The following is a 20899-nucleotide window of genomic DNA, read 5'->3' as shown; positions in this document are numbered from 1 at the left end:
TGAACAAAAGGAGTTCCTTTTCCTTCAAGCCAGGCCAGCCTATAAGCCTCCATAAAGCAGTGAAGGCGGCTCCTCCTTCCCCTGGCAGAGACTGATAGACTCAGCACTTCCCAGAGTGGCTTGTTGTTAAGACAAAGGGTGTGCACGCCCGGGCCAGGAGACCTGAGCAGCGAGACTCCCGCTGTCTGCACCGAGGCCCCAGGATATGCAGAGCTCGCCTTTAGGGCCTGACCCGCCGCCATGAGGTCCTGCCTGTGGAGGTTCGGCCACCTGGGCCAAGGTGTCCAGTGGTCCTTGCTCCTGGGCGTGCTGATCTTCCTCCTCTTCGCCTTGCCCTCCTTTATCAAGGAGCCGAGCACCAGGCCGGCCAGGTAAGACTCTGACCCTTCCCTGGTGCCTCACGTCTCATCAGAGGACACTGGAAACCTGCAGCCCAGGGAGGACTGGGGAACTCCGAGCCACCTCTGTGTCCCATGTGGATACTGAGGGTCAGGAACGTTGTCAAGAACCACTGGGAAGGGACAGTGGGAAGGACCACTGGGAAGACCTGGGGGACCTGGAGGTGGCGGTGGTGCCGTGACCCAAGGTGCCCCGGACGCCACAGGGATTGTGCAGAGCAGGAGGGAGGCAGGTGCGGGAGGACGGCCTCCCCGGGGCTGCAGAGAGCGGGACCGGTTCCCCTCTGGGTCTGTGAGTAACGAGGGCAGCTGTGGGCAGTTCCCACATGCCATTCTCTGTGTCCTGAGGCGAATGGTTTCTCCCCTGTGTGCCGCTGGTTGCAGAAACAGACTCGCCCTACAAAGCCTGTCTGTGAGGTGGGGGGACCTCCCACCCCCGGAGGCAGCTTCCATGCTGGGCCCCAAGTTAATCAATTTTTTAAAATTTGTGTTTCGTTATTCTTAAAATTTGAAAGTAATACACGCTCCCATAGAGTTTAAGAAAAAATACAGCAAGGGGAAGCAGGAAGTGAGGGTCTCCCACGACAGCCCCACCTCCATCCACTCTCCAGGGTGACCACGCTCCAGGGGTCCTCAAACTACCGCCCGCGGGCCACATGCGGCCCAGCGAGGACATTTACGGCCCGCCGGGTGTTTTTGCCGCCGCTGCCTGTCCTGCTCAGCAGCCGACTCTTCAGTCCGGGCCCACAGTGCGCATGTGCGGAGCGTGCACCGCGCTCTCCCACGGTCTGGGGGACAGTGAACCGGCCCCCTGTTTTAAAAAGTTTGAGGACCCCTGGTCCACACTGTCGTGTGTGCGGAATTGAGATAGTGTCGCAGCTGAGGCTTCTACAGCATTTGCGGTCCTGCTCCACCCACATGCTTTCTGCCTGTTAACTCGCACATTCTCACTATCATGGGGATACCGAGACAGGAGAGTTAGAGCGAGTCACCCCCAAACCACCCCGAGACTCTGCTGCAGGGCCAGGATGCAAACCCAAGCGTTTTGGTCCCCTAGCCTGTGCTCGTGTTACCCTCATGCTATCCGTGCCCTAATGTATGTGTGCCTTGCTCTGCATGTTGCTCCACAGGTTGGCCCTTTCCTTTCCTTTCCTTTCCTTTCCTTTCCTTTCCTTTCCTTTCCTTTCCTTTCCTTTCCTTTCCTTTCCTTTCCTTTCCTTTCCTTTCCTTTCCTTTCCTCTCCTCTCCTCTCCTCTCCTCTCCTCTCCTCTCCTCTCCTCTCCTCTCCTCTCCTCTCCTCTCCTCTCCTTTCTTTCCTTCCTTCTTTCCTTCTTTCTTTTTCTCTCTCTTTCTTTCTTTCTTTCTTTCTTTCTTTCTTTCTTTCTTTCTTTCTTTCTTTCTTTCTTTCTTTCTTTCTTTCTTTCTTTTCTTTCTTTCTTTCATCACTCTGTTGCCCTGAGTAGAGGGCCTTCCTTGGTTTCAGGGTAGGTCACAGCAATTTCCAACTCCTGGGCTCAAGAGATCCTCCTGCCTCAGCCTCCCAAGTAGCTGGGACTACAGGCATGCGCCACCATGCCCGGCTAATGTTTCTATTTTTTATTTATTTTTTTTTTTTTTTGAGATAGAGTCTCACTTTGTTGCCCAGGCTAGAGTGAGTGCTGTGGCATCAGCCTAGCTCACAGCAACCTCAAACTCCTGGGCTCAAGCAATCCTCCTGCCTCAGCCTCCTGAGTAGCTGGGACTACAGGCATGCGCCACCATGCCTGGCTAATTTTTTCTATATATATTCATTAGCCAATTAATTTCTTTCTATTTATAGTAGAGACGGCATCTCACTCTTGCTTAGGCTGGTTTCGAACTCCTGACCTCGAGCAATCCGTCCGCCTGCCTGGGCCTCCCAGAGTGCTAGGATTACAGGCGTGAGCCACAGCGCCCGGCCATAAATCGATTATCTTTTCCTTATCTGTAGGAGCGGTTTGTGTTTCGGGGCATCAACACTTTTCTATCATACAAATGTTTTCTTCTGCCTCACATTTGCCTGCTGTATTGCATCGTGTGTGGTATCTTACGTTGTACAGAAGTCATTTCTGTTGAATGAGTCTGTCTTTTCCTCTATGGTCACTGGAGTTGGTGCAATTTTTAGGAAGCTCAGTCCCACTCCGGGGTTCTATAAATTTCTTCTATATTTTCTACTAATATTTCTGTGCTATTGTTTTTTAAGCTTAGTAAGCTAATCCATCAGAAATCTGTTCTGTGTGTGGTGTGAATACAAGTTCGTATTTGTTGGAACTCTTTTGATTGCTACTGACAAACCCAGCTCCATCTCGCTGAATTCAGAAGCCAAAGGGAGGGAGAGAAGCCCAGAGGATCACAGGGCCCTGCAGAAGGGCTACGGGTGGGAGTGGGCCACTGGGGAATCGCTCCTGCCAGGGCCCCCCCCACCTTCCCCAGTCAATGCCATGTGCCCTGGAGTTCAGGGGTTAGACGTTAAATAGACTGGCTGGCGCCCGTTTCTGGTCTAGAGATTTCTGAAGGCAAAAGGGCATTGGAATTGTCCCTGGTCTAATGTACCTGGGAAGAGATAGACCCTCCCTGGCCCATCCCAGGTGTTCACAGCCCAGAAGCCTGGGGAACGGAAGCTCAGCACTATGGGGGGGATTCCAGTTACCTGCTAGAGCCAAGTCATGGGACAGTCACTGCTGGGCCTTGGAAAAAGAGGGATCGTTTTTCTCCGTGCTGGACCAGGATTCTTACTGCCCCTCCCTCCAACTCCCCTCCCCTCCCCCTCACCTAGGCCCCACCTCTCCCACCCCCAGGCGGGGTCTGAGCACAGCCTGGCTGAGGGGCATAGAAGAGCTTTGAACTAGGGGGGCACCCAGAGCTTTAGACTGGATTAGACTGAATTCGTGTGTGTGTGTGTGTGTGTGTGTGTGTGTGTGTGTATCGTGTAATTTTTTTTAGACTAAATTTTAATCATTGAAAGTGACCATAACATTGTGGAGTCTGCAGAGACATTAAGGGGTAGGCAAGGCCACACGGGGAGACTGCTCCAGAAACTGTTTACAGAACGAAGTTTCAGAATGACTGACAGCGACAGCCAGCAGCACAGTGGAGCAGAGAGGTCCCTGGAGGGACGGATTTCATGTCTGCAGTAGCTTCAAAGAGGACGTGGAGTTTGAGGGACCGGCAGGGCTCCGATGAGTAGTTAGGGGAAGGCGTGGGGGTGAGGAGAGCTGTAGGGACAGGGAGTTAAGTGGGTCAGGCGGGGAGCACAGGAAGGGCTGGCGCAGGGCGGGGCCTAAGGCAAAGGCTTTGAAGTGGGAGGCGCCCATGCAAGTCGAATTTTTTTGTTGTTGTTGAGACAGAGTCTCTGTTACCCGGGCAAGAGTGCCCTGGCGTCAGCCTAGCTCACAGCAACCTCAAACTCCTGGGCTCAGGCGATCTTCCTGCCTCAGCCTCCCGAGTGGCTGGGACTACAGGCATGGGCCACCATGCCTGGCTGATTTTTTTCTCTATCTTTTCAGTTGGCCAATTAATTTCTTTCTATTTTCAGTAGAGACGGGGAGTTACTCTTGCTCAGGCTGGTCTCAAACTCCTGACCTCGAGCGATCTGCCTGCCTGGGCCTCCCAGCAAGAGGTATTTTAAGGCGATGATTCGTGTGCCAGAAGCAAATGGGGTTGATAGGAGAGTGAGTTAGCACTCAGGCCCGACCAGTGGTGGCAACCCGGCAGGACGGAGAGATGCCTCCTGGTCCCCACACAGAGGGAGGCAAATTTAGCGAATGAAACACAGCAGAGAGGATCTGGCCTAAGACAGCGACAGACAGCAGGGCCAGGAAGAATTGGAAACAAGAGCTATTTTGAAGGAGCCAGAGGAAGCAGGGAGAGGCAACAGTGACCCTCGGTTTTGCAGTTTGGGGAGTGGCCCTGGCCCTCCTCTTTCCCCTAGGCCGAGGTGACCATAAAATCAGAAACAAAAGAAAGCAATAAAACGTGGACTTTGGTTTATGAGGGTCACTGTTACAGTGGGGAGACATCACTATCACATCAGAACTGTCATTTCCAGAGTCACCTGTACCCCCGGGAGCTGCCCTGTGTTATTCTGACCTTCACACTTGTTGCCCAAGATTAGCATTTTTATTCTTTTTCAAAAATTAACAAATATGCGGCTCAAAGAGTCGAAGCCTGATGCCACCCAGCCAGGAAATAGCAAAACGGGTATTTGAACCGGGAGCTCCGAACGAACTCCGTGTTCCTCCCCGGGGTCCCACGAGTGACTCTCAGGAGATTTGAGCCTAATGGAGAGGGATGCTCGAGGCAGGAGAGTGCGTGACGCTGTTAGTGGTGACAAACACCTGGGTAAAGTCCACTGGCACAGGCGCTGGGGCAGCAAGTTGAGAAGATCAGTTCCAGCCAGGGTGAGGACAGCATACTGCCCGCCGGCGGTGTGGCCTGCCGGCAAGGCAATCGGGGACATTGCAGACTAAGGACAAGGAAGGGGTGGCCCAGGAATGGGAAAAGCCAGGTGTGTTCAGGAATGAGAGACGATGACTAATTTAACTGGCGCTGATCCGGCACTCTCGGCGTGCCAGGCACCGGTCTCAGAAAATCATAGCTACTACTTGCATGTCCAGCCTTTCAGGTAGACATTACTATCATGGTCACCTCACTATTGTCATAAAATAACTTGCCCAAGGACACCCTGGTTAAACCCCCCCCCCGCCGTGAAGCCAGGCAGGTGTCACAACACCCCCACCTCCCTCTGTCCGATTTATCCTGACACGAAGTCACAAGCCTCTGGGTACAGATCTTTCCTGCCAGTGCATGAATTTATGGTGGCAGCGGTTTACTGAGGGCAGAGTTAACGAGGCCCCGAGCAAGGGGAGTGACTGGGAAGACAGGACTGAGACCGTGTCGGATCAGCAGGAGTTGGCAACAGGCAGGACGGTGGGAGGAGCGGTTTGGAAACGCTTGCAGAAGATTCGATGATTCCAAACCTATGCTATTGGGCCACCTCCCATATCGTCTGGAGACATGACCAAGTGCATCAAAGCGACAAAAGCTGTGGTGTCAGTCCGCTCACTGACGTGTCGACGTAATCTAAGAGCTTTCCTGGTCTGGCGTATGTACGTTTTGGAAGAGCTGTGCCTGCTTCAGCTTTAGGGATGGTGATTAAGAGTGAGCTGTTAAACCAGACCTATGCATTCTATTTTACTTGTGTTGGTATAATAAATATAACTTTCTTTTCTATTAATATCACCTCCTGATTCCTGATTCAGGACCCCCATCCATCAAGCTGCAGGAAAACTTAATCCCAGCTAGTCTCTTCCCTACCTGCCCCCCCCAGGATGGTAACAGGGCTCGAGGACCCCGGCTGTGGTGCCTTTGCCTGGAAGGGGATAGCCAGTCCTTAGGCATTGAGCTGTTGTCCCGGTCCATTGGGTCCACCTGGGGGAATTTTCTGACTCTGTCTACAGTCCTGTCTTTCTGGGCTCCCCATGCAGCCATTTCTTTTCAGGTCTTGTTTAGACCTTTGGAACACTTTCCAGGCAGTGGGGTGCTGGGGCCCTTTGACCTTGGGACCTGCAGATGCCTCTCTTTTCTCTGCTCTCCCTCCTCCTCTTATCCCTGCCCCACCCCAATAAACCTTTCCAGGGAAAAGACTATTGTAGTAGGAAGTAGCAAAGTCCTTCTCCCTCCTAACTTCTCCAGGGTATATACATATATATATATATATATATTTTTTTTTTTTTTTTTTTTTTTGAGACAGAGTTTCACTCTGTCATCCAGGCTAGAGTGCCGTGGTATCAGCCTAGCTCACAGCAACCTCAAACTCCTGGTCTCAGGTGATCCTCCTGCCTCAGCCTCCTGAGTAGCTGGGACTACAGGCATGCACCACCATGCCCGGCTAATTTTTTCTATATATTTTTAGTTGTCCAATTAATTTCTTTCTATTTTTAGTAGAGACGGGGTCTCGTTCTTGCTCAGGCTGGTTTCGAACTCCTGACCTTGAGTGATTGGCCCACCTCGGCCTCCCAGAGTGCTAGGATTACAGGCATGAGCCACTGCACCAGGACTTCTACAGGGTATTTTATCTCTTTCACCAAATTTTGAACGTGGAACTGACTCTTAACTGCTGGGGGAGGGGATGAGGGGGTGGGGACTAACTAACAGTTCAAAATAGGGTGCAACTTCATTTGAAAGTATGGTAGGCACAGAAAAGGGGTCTTGCTGTTTATGCTCTGAGGTGCTAATGAGATTCTTGGAAGGGATGGAATAATACGAGCTTGCTATTAAACTTTTATGTTTAAATGCACTTTCTGCTTTTCCTGCAATAAGTACACATTATTTTGTAAAAAGAAAAATAATTCATAAAAGTTCATTTCTGAAGACTCAGGGACAGAAGAGCCAGTTTGGGTGTCACCTCCATATTGAAGTGTCCCCTCTAGTCCCCACTGCCCACTGTCTCCCATATGTATGACTAATGTCATCGTGCCCATGACACTTTATTGCACCTAGACTGTGAATTTCTTAAGACTAGTGACCATAGCCTTTTATCTCTAACCCCTAACAGGTAACTCCAAATGCCTGGCATGTAATAGCCACTCAATAAGTATCTGCGGAGTGAGCATTGCATTGCGTTTTCAATTCCCATAGAATTTGCGATAAGATGTCTCACTTAGTTTTCCGAGATTTTCTCTTTCATTTTTTATTTTTGCTAAGGTGATATGCAAATGTTTTAAGTTAAACAGTACGAAGAGGCTTGCATCAAAGTAGAGCAGTCCTCATGTCTTTCCTATCGCATGGGTCCTATTTCCTCGGCAACTACTTACCTCTTGCTGCTGTTCGTTTCGGTATTGGCCACCGTATTTCTGAATAACATGCCTTTCTTGCTATTTCGTGATATCCCAACTTTAGGTAGCAAAGTGCAGTCAATGGAATATTATTTACCCATGGCCTCGCAGGCTGTCATAGCTTTAGATCAGGCGTCCTCAAACTATAGCGGCCCGCCCAAGACATTTATCCGGCCCGCACGCTGTTTTTGCCGACGCTGCCTGTCCTGCTTAGCAGCCGACTCGTCCTGGGCCCACAGTGCGCATGTGTGGAACGTGTGCCCTTTAACGGTATGAGGGACAGTCAACTGGCCCCCTGTTTAAAAAGTTTGAGGACCCCTGCTCTAGATTGTCATCTCTGGACTTGTGAACCCAAAGGAGAGCTGATGGGTGGGGGCGTCTCTCTGTTGCTGTGTGTCGCACAACGTCAACAACTGGCCCAATGTGACTCGTCTGCATTTGTAGAATATGGCATGTTTTGGAGTGCCTTTTTTTTTTTTTTTTTTTTGAGACAGAGTCTCGATTTGTTGCCCAGGCTAGAGTGAGTGCCGTGGCGTCAGCCTAGCTCACAGCAACCTCAAACTCTTGGGCTCAAGCGATCCTCCTGCCTCAGCCTCCCTAGAAGCTGGGACTACAAGCATGCGCCACCATGCCTGGCTATGAAGTGCCTTTTAACACTGGCTTGTAGAGGCCTCACGACAGCTTTATGAGACAGGTATTAAGGGTCTCATTTAGTGAATGGGGGAACGGAGGCCCGGCGTCCTGTGGCTTGCCCCAGCTCACGGGGCTGCGTGGGGACAGTGCTGGTGCAGATCTCAGCCAGGGCTCTCTCTGCCCCAGCGTGTCCCCTTGTCCATTTGCCAAGTGCCAACGAGTTAATTCTCTCTCAGATTAAAGTCCAACGCGACGTGGCTACAGGAATATCCAGTGGAGCTCAAGAGGTTAAGTCACGAGCAGGCGGACAGCAAAACAGGCCAGATGGCTGCCGCCCATGCCTTGCAGAGGATGGGCTCAATTTGCTCTAATAGCCCCTGTGTCATCAGGAAGCAGGCATGATAATATCCTGACCGGACATTGCTGAATGCCACCAAGGCTGTGGGTTCTGCATCGGAGGACTCCCGGGGCTGGTCCTGCCCCAGGGAAAACGGGGGCCACTGTCCCCACCCTGCCCCTTTACTCTTTCCCCCCAGTGGTGTGCTTTATTCAATTGCCTGTTGTATTATGTTTTCTAGTAGAACATAAATTGGCTGTTGTTTAGGTGAAAAAAGGTCACATTTTGACAATTCCATTCATTTCAACATAATAGCAATTGCATTTCTAGTGTATTCTAGTAAAAAAATTCAAGTTATACAAACTTCATGATGAAACTATACATTGCACATTTCCCGGCTTTAAACTGAAAATTATGTTGCAGCAATAGGGACGATTTTTTTTGAAAGATGTGGCCTCTTGACTTATGTGGAAATATGAAACAAGTTCCAGGTAATTTTATGTTGGCCTCGTCTTTTTAAAATTGATAGGAGGCCGGGCGCGGTGGCTCACGCCTGTAATCCTAGCACTCTGGGAGGCTGAGGCGGGTGGATTGCTCGAGGTCAGGAGTTCAAAACCAGCCTGAGCAAGACAGAGACCCCGTCTCTACTATAAATAGAAAGAAATTAATTGGCCAACTAATACATATATGTAAAATTAGCCAGGCATGGTGGCACATGCCTGTAGTCCCAGCTACTCGGGAGGCTGAGGCAGGAGGATCACTTGAGCCCAGGAGTTTGAGGTTGCTGTGAGCTAGGCTGACGCCACGGCACTCACTATAACCTGGGCAACAAGTGAGACTCTGTCTCAAAAATAAAATAAAATAAAATAAAATTGATAGATAAGAGTTCTACAGATCTGGGAAGGGGGGTAGTATATGATACTTTAAAGCCTGTATACAATGTGTAATGATCAATCAAGGTAATTGGGATATCCATCGCCTCAAACGTTTACCTTTTATGGGTATGTTGGGAACATTACAAATCTCATCTTTTATAATAGCTATTTTGAAATATACAGTAAGTTATTTTCAGAGTTTGAAAAGAAAAGCAGAACGACTGGTTCCCATTTCAGATAAGACAAGAGACCCTGAAGAGCTGATCAAACTCAAAGGAATCTGGAACAGCCGGCTGGACACCAAGGGAGTCTTGGAAACTCCAGGGCCAGCTAGCACGTGTGTCCTCGAGGCAGGAGCAGCTGGAGGCAGAGAGCTCCCAGCCAGAGCGAGGAAACACAGCAGGGAGGAGCAAGGGTTGGCGTGTGCCTCTTTTACAGCCGAGGAACCCAACATGCAACCAGCAAGAGGGAAGAGGGAATGAGGGGCGAAGCTGATGGTGGCGATCGTTGGGAGTCCAGCCACTCACCCCGGCAGGCACGACCGATCTGGAGCCTCTTCCAGTCTCTGCCCCACAGGGTAGGGGACACAGTGCAAAATGATTTAGGGAATCAAAGGGGTCTTTTGAGCTCTTTTCTTAGCCTTGATGAAATAATCTTCTCCTCCTACTGGCTTTATTACTGGTGAGTAAGCTTTGATTTAGGGTATTATTCCCAAATTTCAGTTTGGACGCGGCCTCTTCGACATTCTGGTTACCTTCAACATTCTCCGGTCGTATCTCCAGGGTTGTGAGCTGGGAAAACACTGCGCTCTGGCTGCCAGCGGTGATTTTATGGCCACAGGCACAGATAAAGGTCAACCTTTGGCCATGTGCTTGTCTACAGGGTCCTTTTGGGGATAAGCACTTACGAATACGGCTGCCTCCTGTTTTTTTTGTTGTTGTTGTTGTTTTTTTCATAAGATAAAAGAAAAGAGTAAATAAGGAGGAGGTTGCCAGGTGATTACTCTTTTATTAGTTTATTTTATTGAATAGCTGTGTGATCCCTGTGAAGGATAAATTTATATTTTCCAGTGCGGTATTTTATATTTTTACCTCCCAAGTAGATTAGAATTATGAAACTAAATTGCTTTTTGCTTGGGTGTGATCCATGATCAACTTTCCCATGCCCCTGGATTAGTGGACCTTCATAGAAAGGGAGCCCTCCTGGGCTGCCCAGCCCTGCCCAGCCCAGCCGGCACAGGGTCTGAGCAAGACCCACACAGGACACGCAGCATACGGGCACGATTTGAGTGTTTAGTAAATACCACGCGTGAGAATAATAAACACTCACAGCCCTAGCAATCATAGGTGTATTTAATTATAGGGAATTAAAGGAAACTTAATTATATCATTTTGTCCCTACCTGGGTCACTGCTGCGACTTCCTGTAAAGCTTAAATGAGTCATCGATCAACTGTAGCATTTGCAGATGGAAGACTCATGCCAGGAGTCACTGGCCCACTCTAACAGGGCTCCAGAGAGGAGTGACTTGTGTCCTCAGGGCCGACGTGACCACTGCAAGACGGTCAGCTGTCCAGCCCGTCTGCTTTGAGACGAGTGACGTAGGAGACCACCCTGCCTGGTCGTCCCTCCCAGTCATGTGAAGGTGCCTGCGAGCCAGGCAGCTGCACCATGAAAGTTATCCAGATGGGGAAATGTGTTGAGGGTTCCTCTAGGCAGAGCGCTGCAGGGTTTGGAAGGGAAAGTTCCACAGGCCTCTTGAGCTTGCGAGGTGGGAAGTAGAGGAGCGGGTGAGCCCGTCCACCAGGAGGCCCTGCTGAATAACAAGGGCTGTTTGCTAGACTCAATGAACAGCCAGTTCCTGTTTTGCTGAGTGGCTCATGCGAGCTTGGAGCTCATACTCTGTTGTCAGCCCATAGGTGAGTTCCATCCCCACCCCACAGCACGCAGACCTTTCTACTAAACAAACATGGAGGCTGGGCGTGGTAGCTCACGCCTGTATTCCCAGCATTCTGGGAGGCCGAGGCCAATGGATCGCTCAAGGTCAGGAGTTCGAGACCAGCCTGAGCAAGAGCAAGACCCTGTCTCTACTGAAAAATAGAAAGCAACTAATTGGCCAACTAAAAATATAGAGAAAAAAATAGGCCAGGTGAGGTGGCTCACGCCTGTAATCCTAGCACTCTAGGAGGCCGAGGCAGGTGGATTGCTTGAGGTCAGGAGTTCAAAACCAGCCTGAGCAAGACAGAGACCCCGTCTCTACTATAAATAGAAAGAAACTAATTGGCCAACTAATATATATAGGGAAAACATTAGCCGGGCATGGTCGCGCATGCCTGTAGTCCCAGCTACTCAGGAGGCTGAGGCAGGAGGATTGCTTGAGCCCAGGACTTTGAGGTTGCCGTGAGCTAGGCTGATGCCACGGCACTCTAGTCCAGGCAACAGAGTGAGACTGTATCTGAAAAATAAAATAAAATAAACCAATGCGGAGGGACTCGATCAAGAATCCATTCTTGACTAGCTCTGGTCTCCCAGTCTGCATTGAGGGTGTTCTTTCTTAAGGGATACTTTGGGGGTGTCTGCCCCGCTCATGAGCCGATGACCCCTTCTTCTCTTGACACTGTCCTCCCATGTTCAGGGTGTGCCCTTGGATGTCACAAACTGTATGACCCGGACTCCTGGACACGGATGGGGAGGGGACCCAAGTGGGCCGGAGTCTTCCTCCCAAAAATGGAAAACTGGGAACCAAGAGAGTCAACGGTCCTTAGAACAGGTGTTATGGGATGGCCACCTTCCACCACCAAGCAGGCTGAAGAGCAAAGGAAGTTTGTCCGCAGAGAGGGAGAGACGAGAAGAGAACGGGCCAGATGCGGTAGCTCACACCTGTAATCCCAGCACTTTCGGAGGCCAAGGTGGGAGGATCACTTGAGGCCAGAAGCTGGAGACCAGCCTGAGCAACGCAGAGAGATCCCATCTCTAAAAATATAGAAAAATTAGCTGCGTGTGGTGGTGCACACCTGTAGTCCCAGCTACCTGGGAGGCTGAGACAGGAGGATCCCTTCAGCCCAGGAGTTCAAGGCTGCCGTGAGCTATGATGACGCCACTGCACTCTAGCCTGGGCGACAGAGCAAGGACCTGCCTCAAAATGAATAAGCAACTAAAAATAAAGAAATAAAAGAAAGCAGAGTCGGGGAGCAGCAGTAAGAACAGAGACCGTGCCAGAGGGAGGCTCCTGCTTCCAGGCTCTTGCTCTGGGGTTTCTTGAGACACTTTCTATCTTTGTAACAAACGCCCTCCCCCGCCGACCCTTTTCTTAATAGAAAATGAAAAGAGATTTAGGGTGGGAAGGCTATTAGCCTTTTCAGGATGTTCCGTATCTCAGTCCAACCCGGCCCCGTGGCCTTCTGCTTTTCTCTGGTCTGAAATATCTCCCATCTTAGTGACCCCTTGGAGCCACATCACAAAGGCAGAGGCGTTTGGTACACACGGCCAGTTAACGGCTGTGTGCTCCACTCGAGAAAGATCCCTGGGAGGTGGGAAATAAGGACACCACCGCCAGCCCGTTCCTGACCACCTTAAAGGAATGCAAGTCTTGATTAAGTTTCAAGGTCAGGACAGAGAGTGCCCCTCCCGGAAGACCAGAATAAATGTGTTTCCTTGAGGCTAAGTCTGGACATGGGGCATCAACCTGGGGGGGGTCACCACAGCTGGGGGGCGGGGGGGGCCGTGGAGGGGGGAAGTGTTAACACAGGTAACCTGCCCGCTTCACGGTGGCCTTGGGCCAGCCTGCATTTCTCCAGGAATGAAAGATCTCCTTTGTCTTCTGCCCCTGGTCACCACAATCACATGTCACCGAGGCCCAAGGTCTGTGTCCGGTTGAAATGTACACTCCCGGTGCCCACACGGCACACTGCACAGAACAGACATTTCGCAAACATTTGTTAAACCAGGTGTCTTTCTGTACGTGCTGTGTGCAGTGTGTCAAATTCTGTTTCGTGTTTGTTTAAATCCATCCATTTCCTGGCGGGCTCAGAAACCCTTTCAAAGCCTGGCTGTGCTGGCATGGCCCTGTGACAGGTGGCAGTGAGGGCTGCAGAGAATGAGTCCCACACCCTCGGAGTTTGTGATTTAAGAAAGAAATGATTGCCCGGCGCAGTGGCTCCCACCTGTAATCCTAGCACTCTGGGAGGCCGAGGCGGGCGGATTGCTCGAGGTCAGGAGTTCGAAACCAGCCTGAGCAAGAACGAGACCCTGTCTCTACTATAAATAGAAAGAAATTAATTGGCCAACTAATATATATAGAAAAAATTAGCCGGGCATGGTGGCGCATGCCTGTAGTCCTAGCTACTCGGGAGGCTGAGGCAGGAGGATTGCTCGAGCCCAGGAGATTGAGGTTGCTGTGAGCTAGGCTGATGCCATGGCACTCACTCTAGCCTGGGCAACAAAGCGAGACTCTGTCTCAAAAAAAAAAAAAAAAAAAGAAAGAGATGATATGGCCCTGGAGGGATGCAGCCCCCGACACAGGACGAATGCAACACCTTGCTCGGTGTCAGCATCCCCATTACTGCGGGAACGCTCACCCCTCGCCCAGCACCTCCCAGCCGCAACCTGACGTCTGTCTGTGCGATTATTCGTCATCCCTTTGTGTCTTAGGCTCCAGGGGAGGAAGCACACACGTGTGGCTAAGCTCCCGCTGAGGCCCCAGTAACTACACCGTGCTCCGGGGAGGCGCTCGGTAAAGACCTGCTGTTGCGCAGGTGGCCAGGGGAAATTGCAGCGGCAACCAGCCGACTCGGAGAGCATGCGCGAGAGCTCCGCGTGCGCATGCGCACGGCAGAGTGGGCGAGACAGACGAACGCCAGTGGGGGCGAGAAGGGAGGGAACTTAACGTCGGTTGTGTGTTTTGTGCGAGATGCCTTTCGCGCGCGTTGTCAGTTCACGCTCAGAGGGGACTTCTCTCAGAAGCGAAAGGCAGCAGCCCATTTTACAGATAAGAAAACTGAGAGTCAGGTTAAAAAGATTTCTCCCAGCCACCCCAGCCAATAAATGGAAGTGTCAGGATTGTCACTTGCGTCTTTCTGGCTACAGACTTCATGCTCTTTCTTGTTTTCTTCACGTAGCCTCGGCAAGTCTGTTAGACGTAGCTCAAAGAAGGATGGGACAAACAAAGAGACAAATGTGACCAGGAAGAATGGGGGGTGGGGTCTCTAGGATCCGAGGGGCAGACTAAAGGAGCAGGAGGTGGGGACATGGACACCCACCTGGGTAGGGGTCAGATCAGCAGAGGAAGACTGTTTCTCCCAAGGCTTTTAGGAATCCCCCCCAAACCTCTGACCCCACCTCGAAGCTCAGTGAGAGAAGTGTGCAGACAGGAGGATCCTAGTTTCTCTGCAGAACACCTGATACTAAGTGGCAGAAAAGAAGTGATGGTTTTGACAGCCTCACATTAAAGTAGAAAATGGAAAATAAAGGCCAGGTGTGGTGGCTCACATCTGTAATCCTAGCACCATGGGAGGCCGAGCAGGGAGGATTGCTTAAGGCCAGGAGTTCAGAGGTTGCAGCGAGCTGTGACAAGGCCACTGCATTCCAGCCTGGGCGACAGAGTGAGGACCAGCCTGAGAAAAATCGAGACCCCCGTCTCTACAAAAAATAGAAAAATTAGCCGGGCATGGTGGAGCATGCCTGTAGTCCCAGCTACTCAGGAGGCTGAGACAGGAGGATCGCTTGAGCCCAGGAGTTTGAGGTTGCAGTGAACTATGATGAGGCCACGGCATTCCAGCCTAGGGGACAGAGCAAGACCCTGTGTCAAAAAGAAAAAAAAGAAAGAAAATAAAGTAAATACAATCCCAGGAGCTAAAAACCTTGAGTGCCAGAAGTCAGACCAGCCACCCTAAATCTATCTTTTACGCCTGCTGGAAAAAGCATCCTGGAATAGAAATCAGATCGTGCCCCTCCACCTTTATGACCACTCTCCTCCTTCTGCCCACCCTCCACCTCCCACTCGAAATTCTTCCATGGCTCTTCCTGAACAAGTGGACACACCATAAACGAAACCCTGGAATGCAATGCACAGTGCAAATCCTGCTCCGGCCCTGCCACGGACCCTGGAGGGGAAGCTCCCTCACTCCCGGGGAGGCAGACAGAACCCCTGCTTCGCGCTCCCCCTGAGCTCACACGCCCAGGCAGCGCGATCACTCGCTTCCCTGACTGTCTCACTACAGCTGTCCTCGCTTACGGGTGGGAAACGGGCCTTTCCTCTGCGATCTCCAGCACCTAACATGAGGTATTGCAAACCGGTGGGCTCTCCACAAATTAGTGCTAAATATATATATATATTTTTATTTTTATTTTTTTTTATTTTTTTATTTTTATTTTTATTTTTTTTTGAGACAGAGTCTCGCTTTGTTGCCTAGGCTAGAGTGAGTGCCGTGGCGTCAGCCTAGCTCACAGCAACCTCAAACTCCTAGGCTCAAGGGATCCTTCTGTCTCAGCCTCCCATGTAGCTGGGACTACAGGCATGAGCCACCATGCCCGGCTAATTTTTTCTATATATATTAGTTGGCCAATTAGTTTCTTTCTATTTATAGTAGAGACGGGGTCTCGCTCTTGCTCAGGCTGGTTTAGAACCCCCGACCTCGAGCAATCCGCCCGCCTCGGCCTCCCAGAGAGCTAGGATTACAGGCGTGAGCCACCGCGCCCGGCTATTTTTATTTTTTTCCTAGCCATGCCAACAAGCAAGAGTTTGTTTTTAAGCAGGGTCGGACTCATGCTAGTGTTTAAAGCATGTTTAAAGCTAGTGTTTAAATCTTTAAGGCAGACCTTTCAAAGCCAAGGTCGGCAGCTGTGGCCCTTACACGAATGTGTCTCTGCCACTTCCTTGCGAATGAGGTTGCCTTCCTCGGCTACCCAGGCTTCATTAAAAAAACACAACGGTCAACCGAATCGCACAAGCATTAGGTGACAAGAGCAGGATCGAACAAGCTCATTCTTAGAACTCACCGGCCGGGATGGCCGGGCACGCGGGGCGCGGGAGTGAGCGCGGCCCGGGCGGAGCGTGCAGCGTGGGTCGGGGAGACGTTTCCACGCCAGTCTCGGCATGCGGCTCCCCAAACGCCTCGCTCCTGCCAAGCGCGCTTTATTGGTCAGAGGTAAGTGTCCAGACCCAGTGCCAAAGGGAGCAGGTGGTCTTAGGTAGTGGGTGGTGACACTCGTTCCCTCCGCCTCCGTTAGAGACTGGTTTGCAGTCGGCCCAAAGCTGGAGAATCGGGCCGAGTCACGCTGCCGACGGCAGTGTTTCTGTAGTTTCCACGGTGTTCGGCCCTCACCGGACGCTGTCTGTGTCCCCAGGTATCAGTCCAGAGGGAGCGTTAAAGAGAGAGCTGCAGAGCCACTACAGAAGGCCGCGTCCCGGGCGCCCACTGTGGGCAGGAGGACAGCCGGCTATGCGCAGTCCGAGCCAGAGAACAGTGCCGGGCACACGCAGCGCCAGCCCACAGCCCCCGCCGGGGCGGACGGCAGGACAGAGGCCGGCAGGGCAGCCCCCACGGAGCGGGCCGAGGCGGCCAGCACTGCACAGACGGCATTGCCGAAGAGGCAGGAAGAAGAGAAAACCGAGGTGCGCACACCCGGAGGTCCGGACGCGGGGACAGAGGCCCCATCGCTGAAGGGTCGGGTCGCAAAGACGACCAGAGGAAGCAGGGGCCAGACCGAGAAGGTGACAGCCACGAGGACGGCGCTGGCTCAGGACGAAGCAGTCACCGCCGCAAAGACGCCCGCCCCAGACAGGCAGGGCACACCACTGCCCCCCACGGCAGCAGTGTGGACGACGAGGCAGAGAGGAGTGACCACAGCGGCCGTCCCGCCCACGGAGCAGAAGGCTCTGGTCACCCGGAGCACCACCCCTCTCCAGAGGCGCACCACACGGACAGCCCAGAGACAGAGGCCGAATGTCGCCAAATTCAAGGCCGAGCCCAAGTGGGATTTCGAGGAGAAATACAGCATGGAGGAGGGGGCCCTCCGGACGGTGAGTTCTCCTCTGCAGCCCCTCGGGGAGACTGCCCTCCCCTGCACCTCCCGCAGGACCTTCAGCTTTGCCTTGCCCTGCCCCCGCTGCCCCTGCCTGCGCCCGTCCCACCCTCCCCTCCTGTCCCAGAGTCCTGGGCTGGCAGCATGGGAAGAGGAGGTGAGGAGGGGCCTCCCCGGAGCCCTGCGGGAGGCCTGGGGCTCATCAGCCGGGCTGAGAGGTGCGATAAGCCCATCTGCTCTGGGGCTTATCGCGGGAACCATGCTCCAGCCCTGGGAGGGCGCAGGACTGACAGACAGGACACGCCCCGACCTCACGCCAGCCCTGATCCCCGGCAGCGCCTGTCTCTCCTGCAAAGCCCTCGGCGCAACCTCCACCCTCTCCCAACCCTAAGAAAAACAGCCTGGGCTTAACCACCTGGCCTTCTTATGGCCCCGCACAGAAGCGGGGTTTAAGATGTGTCTGTTTGCACACACACACGATGGCAACCGTGGCACCGACAGCGTGCTGGACATTTGCTGCGTTTGGGGGCGGTTCCTCTTGGATGATGGCAGGGTGGGTGGTGGGTGCGGGGAATAGGACAGAAGAGGCAGTGACCTTCCTGGCCCCTCCCTGCCTGACCCAGCCCTCCTGCACGTAGACCTGCCCGGACTCTGTGAAGGTCAAAGCCTCCAAGTCACCGTGGCTCCGGAACCTCTTTCTGCCCAACCTCACCCTCTTCCTGGACTCCAGCCGCTTCAACCAGAGGGAGTGGGAGCGCCTGGAGCACTTCACATCGCCCTTTGGCTTCCTGGAGCTCAACCACTCCCGTGAGTCCTCCCCGGACAGGCTGCGGGGGGGGGGGGGGGGGGCGGCAGGAGAGGGCGGCGGGCAGCGCGCTTTCCACCTCTGGTCTGCCTCCTCCCTGGGGTCCGCTGGCCCGGGGAGAGATGAGGGGCCAGACTCCCGCCCCTTCCAGGGCTCTGAACGGAGCCCCCCTTGTTCCAGTGGTGCAGAAGGTGGTGACACGCTTCCCCCCAGTGGGCCAGCAGCAGCTGCTCCTGGCCAGCCTCCCTCCTGGGAGCTCCAGGTGCATCACGTGTGCCGTGGTGGGCAACGGGGGCATCCTGAACAACTCCCACGTGGGCCAGGAGATAGACAGCCACGACTATGTGTTCCGGTGAGCTGCCCGCCCCCAGGGCCCCCTTCCGCCCCTCTCCTGCAGATACGGGCTCTTCTGAGAGAACGGATGCGGCGTCCGTGCCTGCGTCTGGACGGTGGGAGTCCTGGGCCCCCCAGAGAATTTCGGCGTGTAACTGCGGTCTCCCTTTCCTGCTCCACCTGCACATCCCCCTCCTCCACTCACGGGCCCTGTCTGCTTTCCCCCCACCCCGCACAGACTGAGCGGGGCTGTCATTAAAGGCTACGAACAGGATGTGGGTACTCGGACGTCCTTCTACGGCTTTACTGCCTTCTCCGTGACCCAGTCACTGCTTATCTTGGGCAACCGGGGTTTCCAGAACGTGCCCGTGGGGAAGGTGAGCAGAGGACCGGGCCTGCCCGCACCCAGACTGTGGGGACATGAGCGCCAGGCGGGGCAGGCAGAGGGGTGTCTCGTGTCTGGATGGAGTCTGTGGCTGGTGCCGGTGCTCTTCACATGAGGAGCAGGAGCAGGAAGGACAGTCAGACCCGGCCAGAGAAGGGCAGCGGGCAGCCTGGGGTCAGAGCCTGAAGGCAGCACTCCTGGACCTCTCGCTGTCCTTGGCCCTCAGGACATCCACTACCTGCACTTCCTGGAAGGCACCCGCGACTATGAGTGGCTGGAAGCGCTGCTTCTGAATCAGACCTTGAGGTCAAAGAATCTTTTCTGGTTCAGGTACCCACTGCCCCCCGCAGCCCCTTAGCCCAGGCCGAGCTGTGCAGTGAGGGGCTGTGGAGGGCTGGACAGGTGGGGACAGCCTTAGCCTTCACCTGGAGATGGAGTCATGTCCGTGACCCTGACTCAGCCCACACAAGGCCAGGTGTGAGAACTGAGTCCGAATGACCCCATTCCTGACCCCAGGCAGAGGCCCCAGAAAGCGTTCCAGGAAGCCTTGCAATTGGACAGATACCTATTGCTGCACCCGGACTTTCTCCGGTACATGAAGAACAGGTGAGAGCAGAAAGCACGTGGAGGCCCCGGGGTCCTCTCATCCTTGCAGCCTCCTGACAGTTGGGGTTCTGGGGCGCTTCACAGGTTTCTGAGGTCTAAGACCCTGGACACTGTCCACTGGAGAATATACCGCCCCACCACTGGGGCCCTCCTGCTGCTCACTGCCCTTCACCTCTGCGACCAGGTAGGACTCTACTTCAGGAGCAGGTACACCTGGAGAAGCAGCTCTGGAGCTATTCCCAGCCCTGCTCAGCAGGGGACAGTGAGAGTGGGCACATGCATGTGTGCGTGTGTGCACCCAGGGACCTGCTCCAGACCCCCAGGGGTGGAAACAGGATAAAGGGATCCCCCCCCACCCCATCCCCCCACGCCAAGTTAGCCCAGGAGCAGAAGCCTGGGAGACAGCAACCCCAGGCCCTGCCTCTTCCTCCAACCTTTACGCAGGTGAGTGCCTATGGCTTCATCACCCAGGGCCACGAGCGCTTTTCTGATCACTACTATGATAAGTCATGGAAAAAACTGATCTTTTACATAAACCATGACTTCAAGTTAGAGCGCGAAGTCTGGAAGCGGCTGCATGATGAAGGCATAATCCGGCTGTACCAGCGACCCGAAACCCCCGCAGCGAAGAGCTGACCCACTGCCCGGGCTCGGCGTGCGGTGCCGGCGGCGAGACCCTTCTGCGGGCTTCCCAGGGCTCGGGCCAGCCTCGGAGCCCTTCGGGAGTCCGAGGGAACACTTGGGAAGAGGACAAGACTCTCCCCAGACGGCAAATGATTGGTCACGGTGTCGAAGTTCTCTGGGACGCTGCTGTGGCTTCTGACGAAGATTCCTGAGACCAGGGATTTTTAACCACAAGGGGTGATGAGTCGGCAATACCACAATTTCTGCCAAAAAGCCTCTTCTTGTCCAAAAGCTACCTGGTACAGAGGAAAGAGCCTTAATTTACAGAGACGTGTAAAAATAGATTTGGTTCCCTAGAAAAAGTGCATCAAAGAAAACAAAAAAAAAAAAAAAAAAAAAAAAAAAAAAATAGATTTGGGTTGAATTCCAGATCTTCTACTTAGCAGCTGTGAAACCTTGAAGGCACTACTTAATTTCATTGCAGATCTTCTAGAGGAGCCTTCCAGGGGTATTATTCTAGAAGGGTCTGCTCTTTTCCTTGTACTTGAGCTATCTGACAACTCTGTGCATTGTAGAAAACTGATGGTTAATGTAAATGATTCTTGTCCATGGAGATGCAAATAAATTTTGTACAAGGAAGATGTGGTTAATTATTATTACCCTGTGGATAGTGACCAGTTTTGTGCCTATTAGCAAATTCTCTTTAATATTCCCGATTGCCTATACTTGTGTCTGTTCTTTGGATTTTTATTTGAACCAGTTTTTACATTATCACTGGTTCCTATATTAATTAGTTAAATTAGACCTTTGACATGTATTCACTTTATATTGATATGAGTCTCATGATTTTACCCTTTAAAAAACTCATCCTTTAATATTTTGTTAGGCCACAGTTTTCTAACCTGTAAAATGGCTCTGGGGGTATCTATTTCACATTGATTTTTTTTAAATGACTGTATGTAAATAGCCTGACACAACAAGAAATTTGTTTTCCTTTCCCTTTCATTCTTCTATCCTCCCATCAACCTG

General features: G+C 52.6%; 1 protein-coding gene across 1 annotated transcript; it reads left to right on the top strand.

Moving 5' to 3' along the window:
- Positions 1-184: 184 nt before the first annotated feature.
- Positions 185-20509, top strand: ST6GALNAC1 (ST6 N-acetylgalactosaminide alpha-2,6-sialyltransferase 1). Its single transcript, XM_012778906.2, has 9 exons — positions 185-371; positions 16440-17115; positions 17756-17924; positions 18103-18274; positions 18494-18632; positions 18867-18970; positions 19157-19246; positions 19331-19430; positions 19691-20509. Exons 1-9 carry the CDS (start codon positions 241-243, stop codon positions 19880-19882), a joined length of 1773 nt encoding a protein of 590 aa, XP_012634360.2. The 5' UTR covers positions 185-240; the 3' UTR covers positions 19883-20509.
- Positions 20510-20899: the final 390 nt, after the last annotated feature.

The sequence above is a fragment of the Microcebus murinus genome, chromosome 18 (assembly GCF_040939455.1).
Source record: "Microcebus murinus isolate Inina chromosome 18, M.murinus_Inina_mat1.0, whole genome shotgun sequence".
In the NCBI taxonomy this organism is placed as follows: Eukaryota; Metazoa; Chordata; class Mammalia; order Primates; family Cheirogaleidae; genus Microcebus; species Microcebus murinus.
The sequence above is the reverse complement of the archived record's forward strand: the minus strand, read 5'-3'. Positions and strand labels throughout refer to the sequence as shown.

What these genes read in the sequence shown, in the direction of transcription:
- ST6GALNAC1 (XM_012778906.2), top strand. Translation starts at nt 241, where the DNA reads ATGAGGTCCTGCCTGTGGAGGTTCGGCCACCTGGGCCAAGGTGTCCAG. An exon ending in AAGAATCTTTTCTGGTTCAG is followed by an intron (nt 18,971 to 19,156) that starts GTACCCACTGCC and finishes TCCTGACCCCAG; the next exon opens with GCAGAGGCCCCAGAAAGCGT. An exon ending in CTCCGGTACATGAAGAACAG is followed by an intron (nt 19,247 to 19,330) that starts GTGAGAGCAGAA and finishes GGCGCTTCACAG; the next exon opens with GTTTCTGAGGTCTAAGACCC.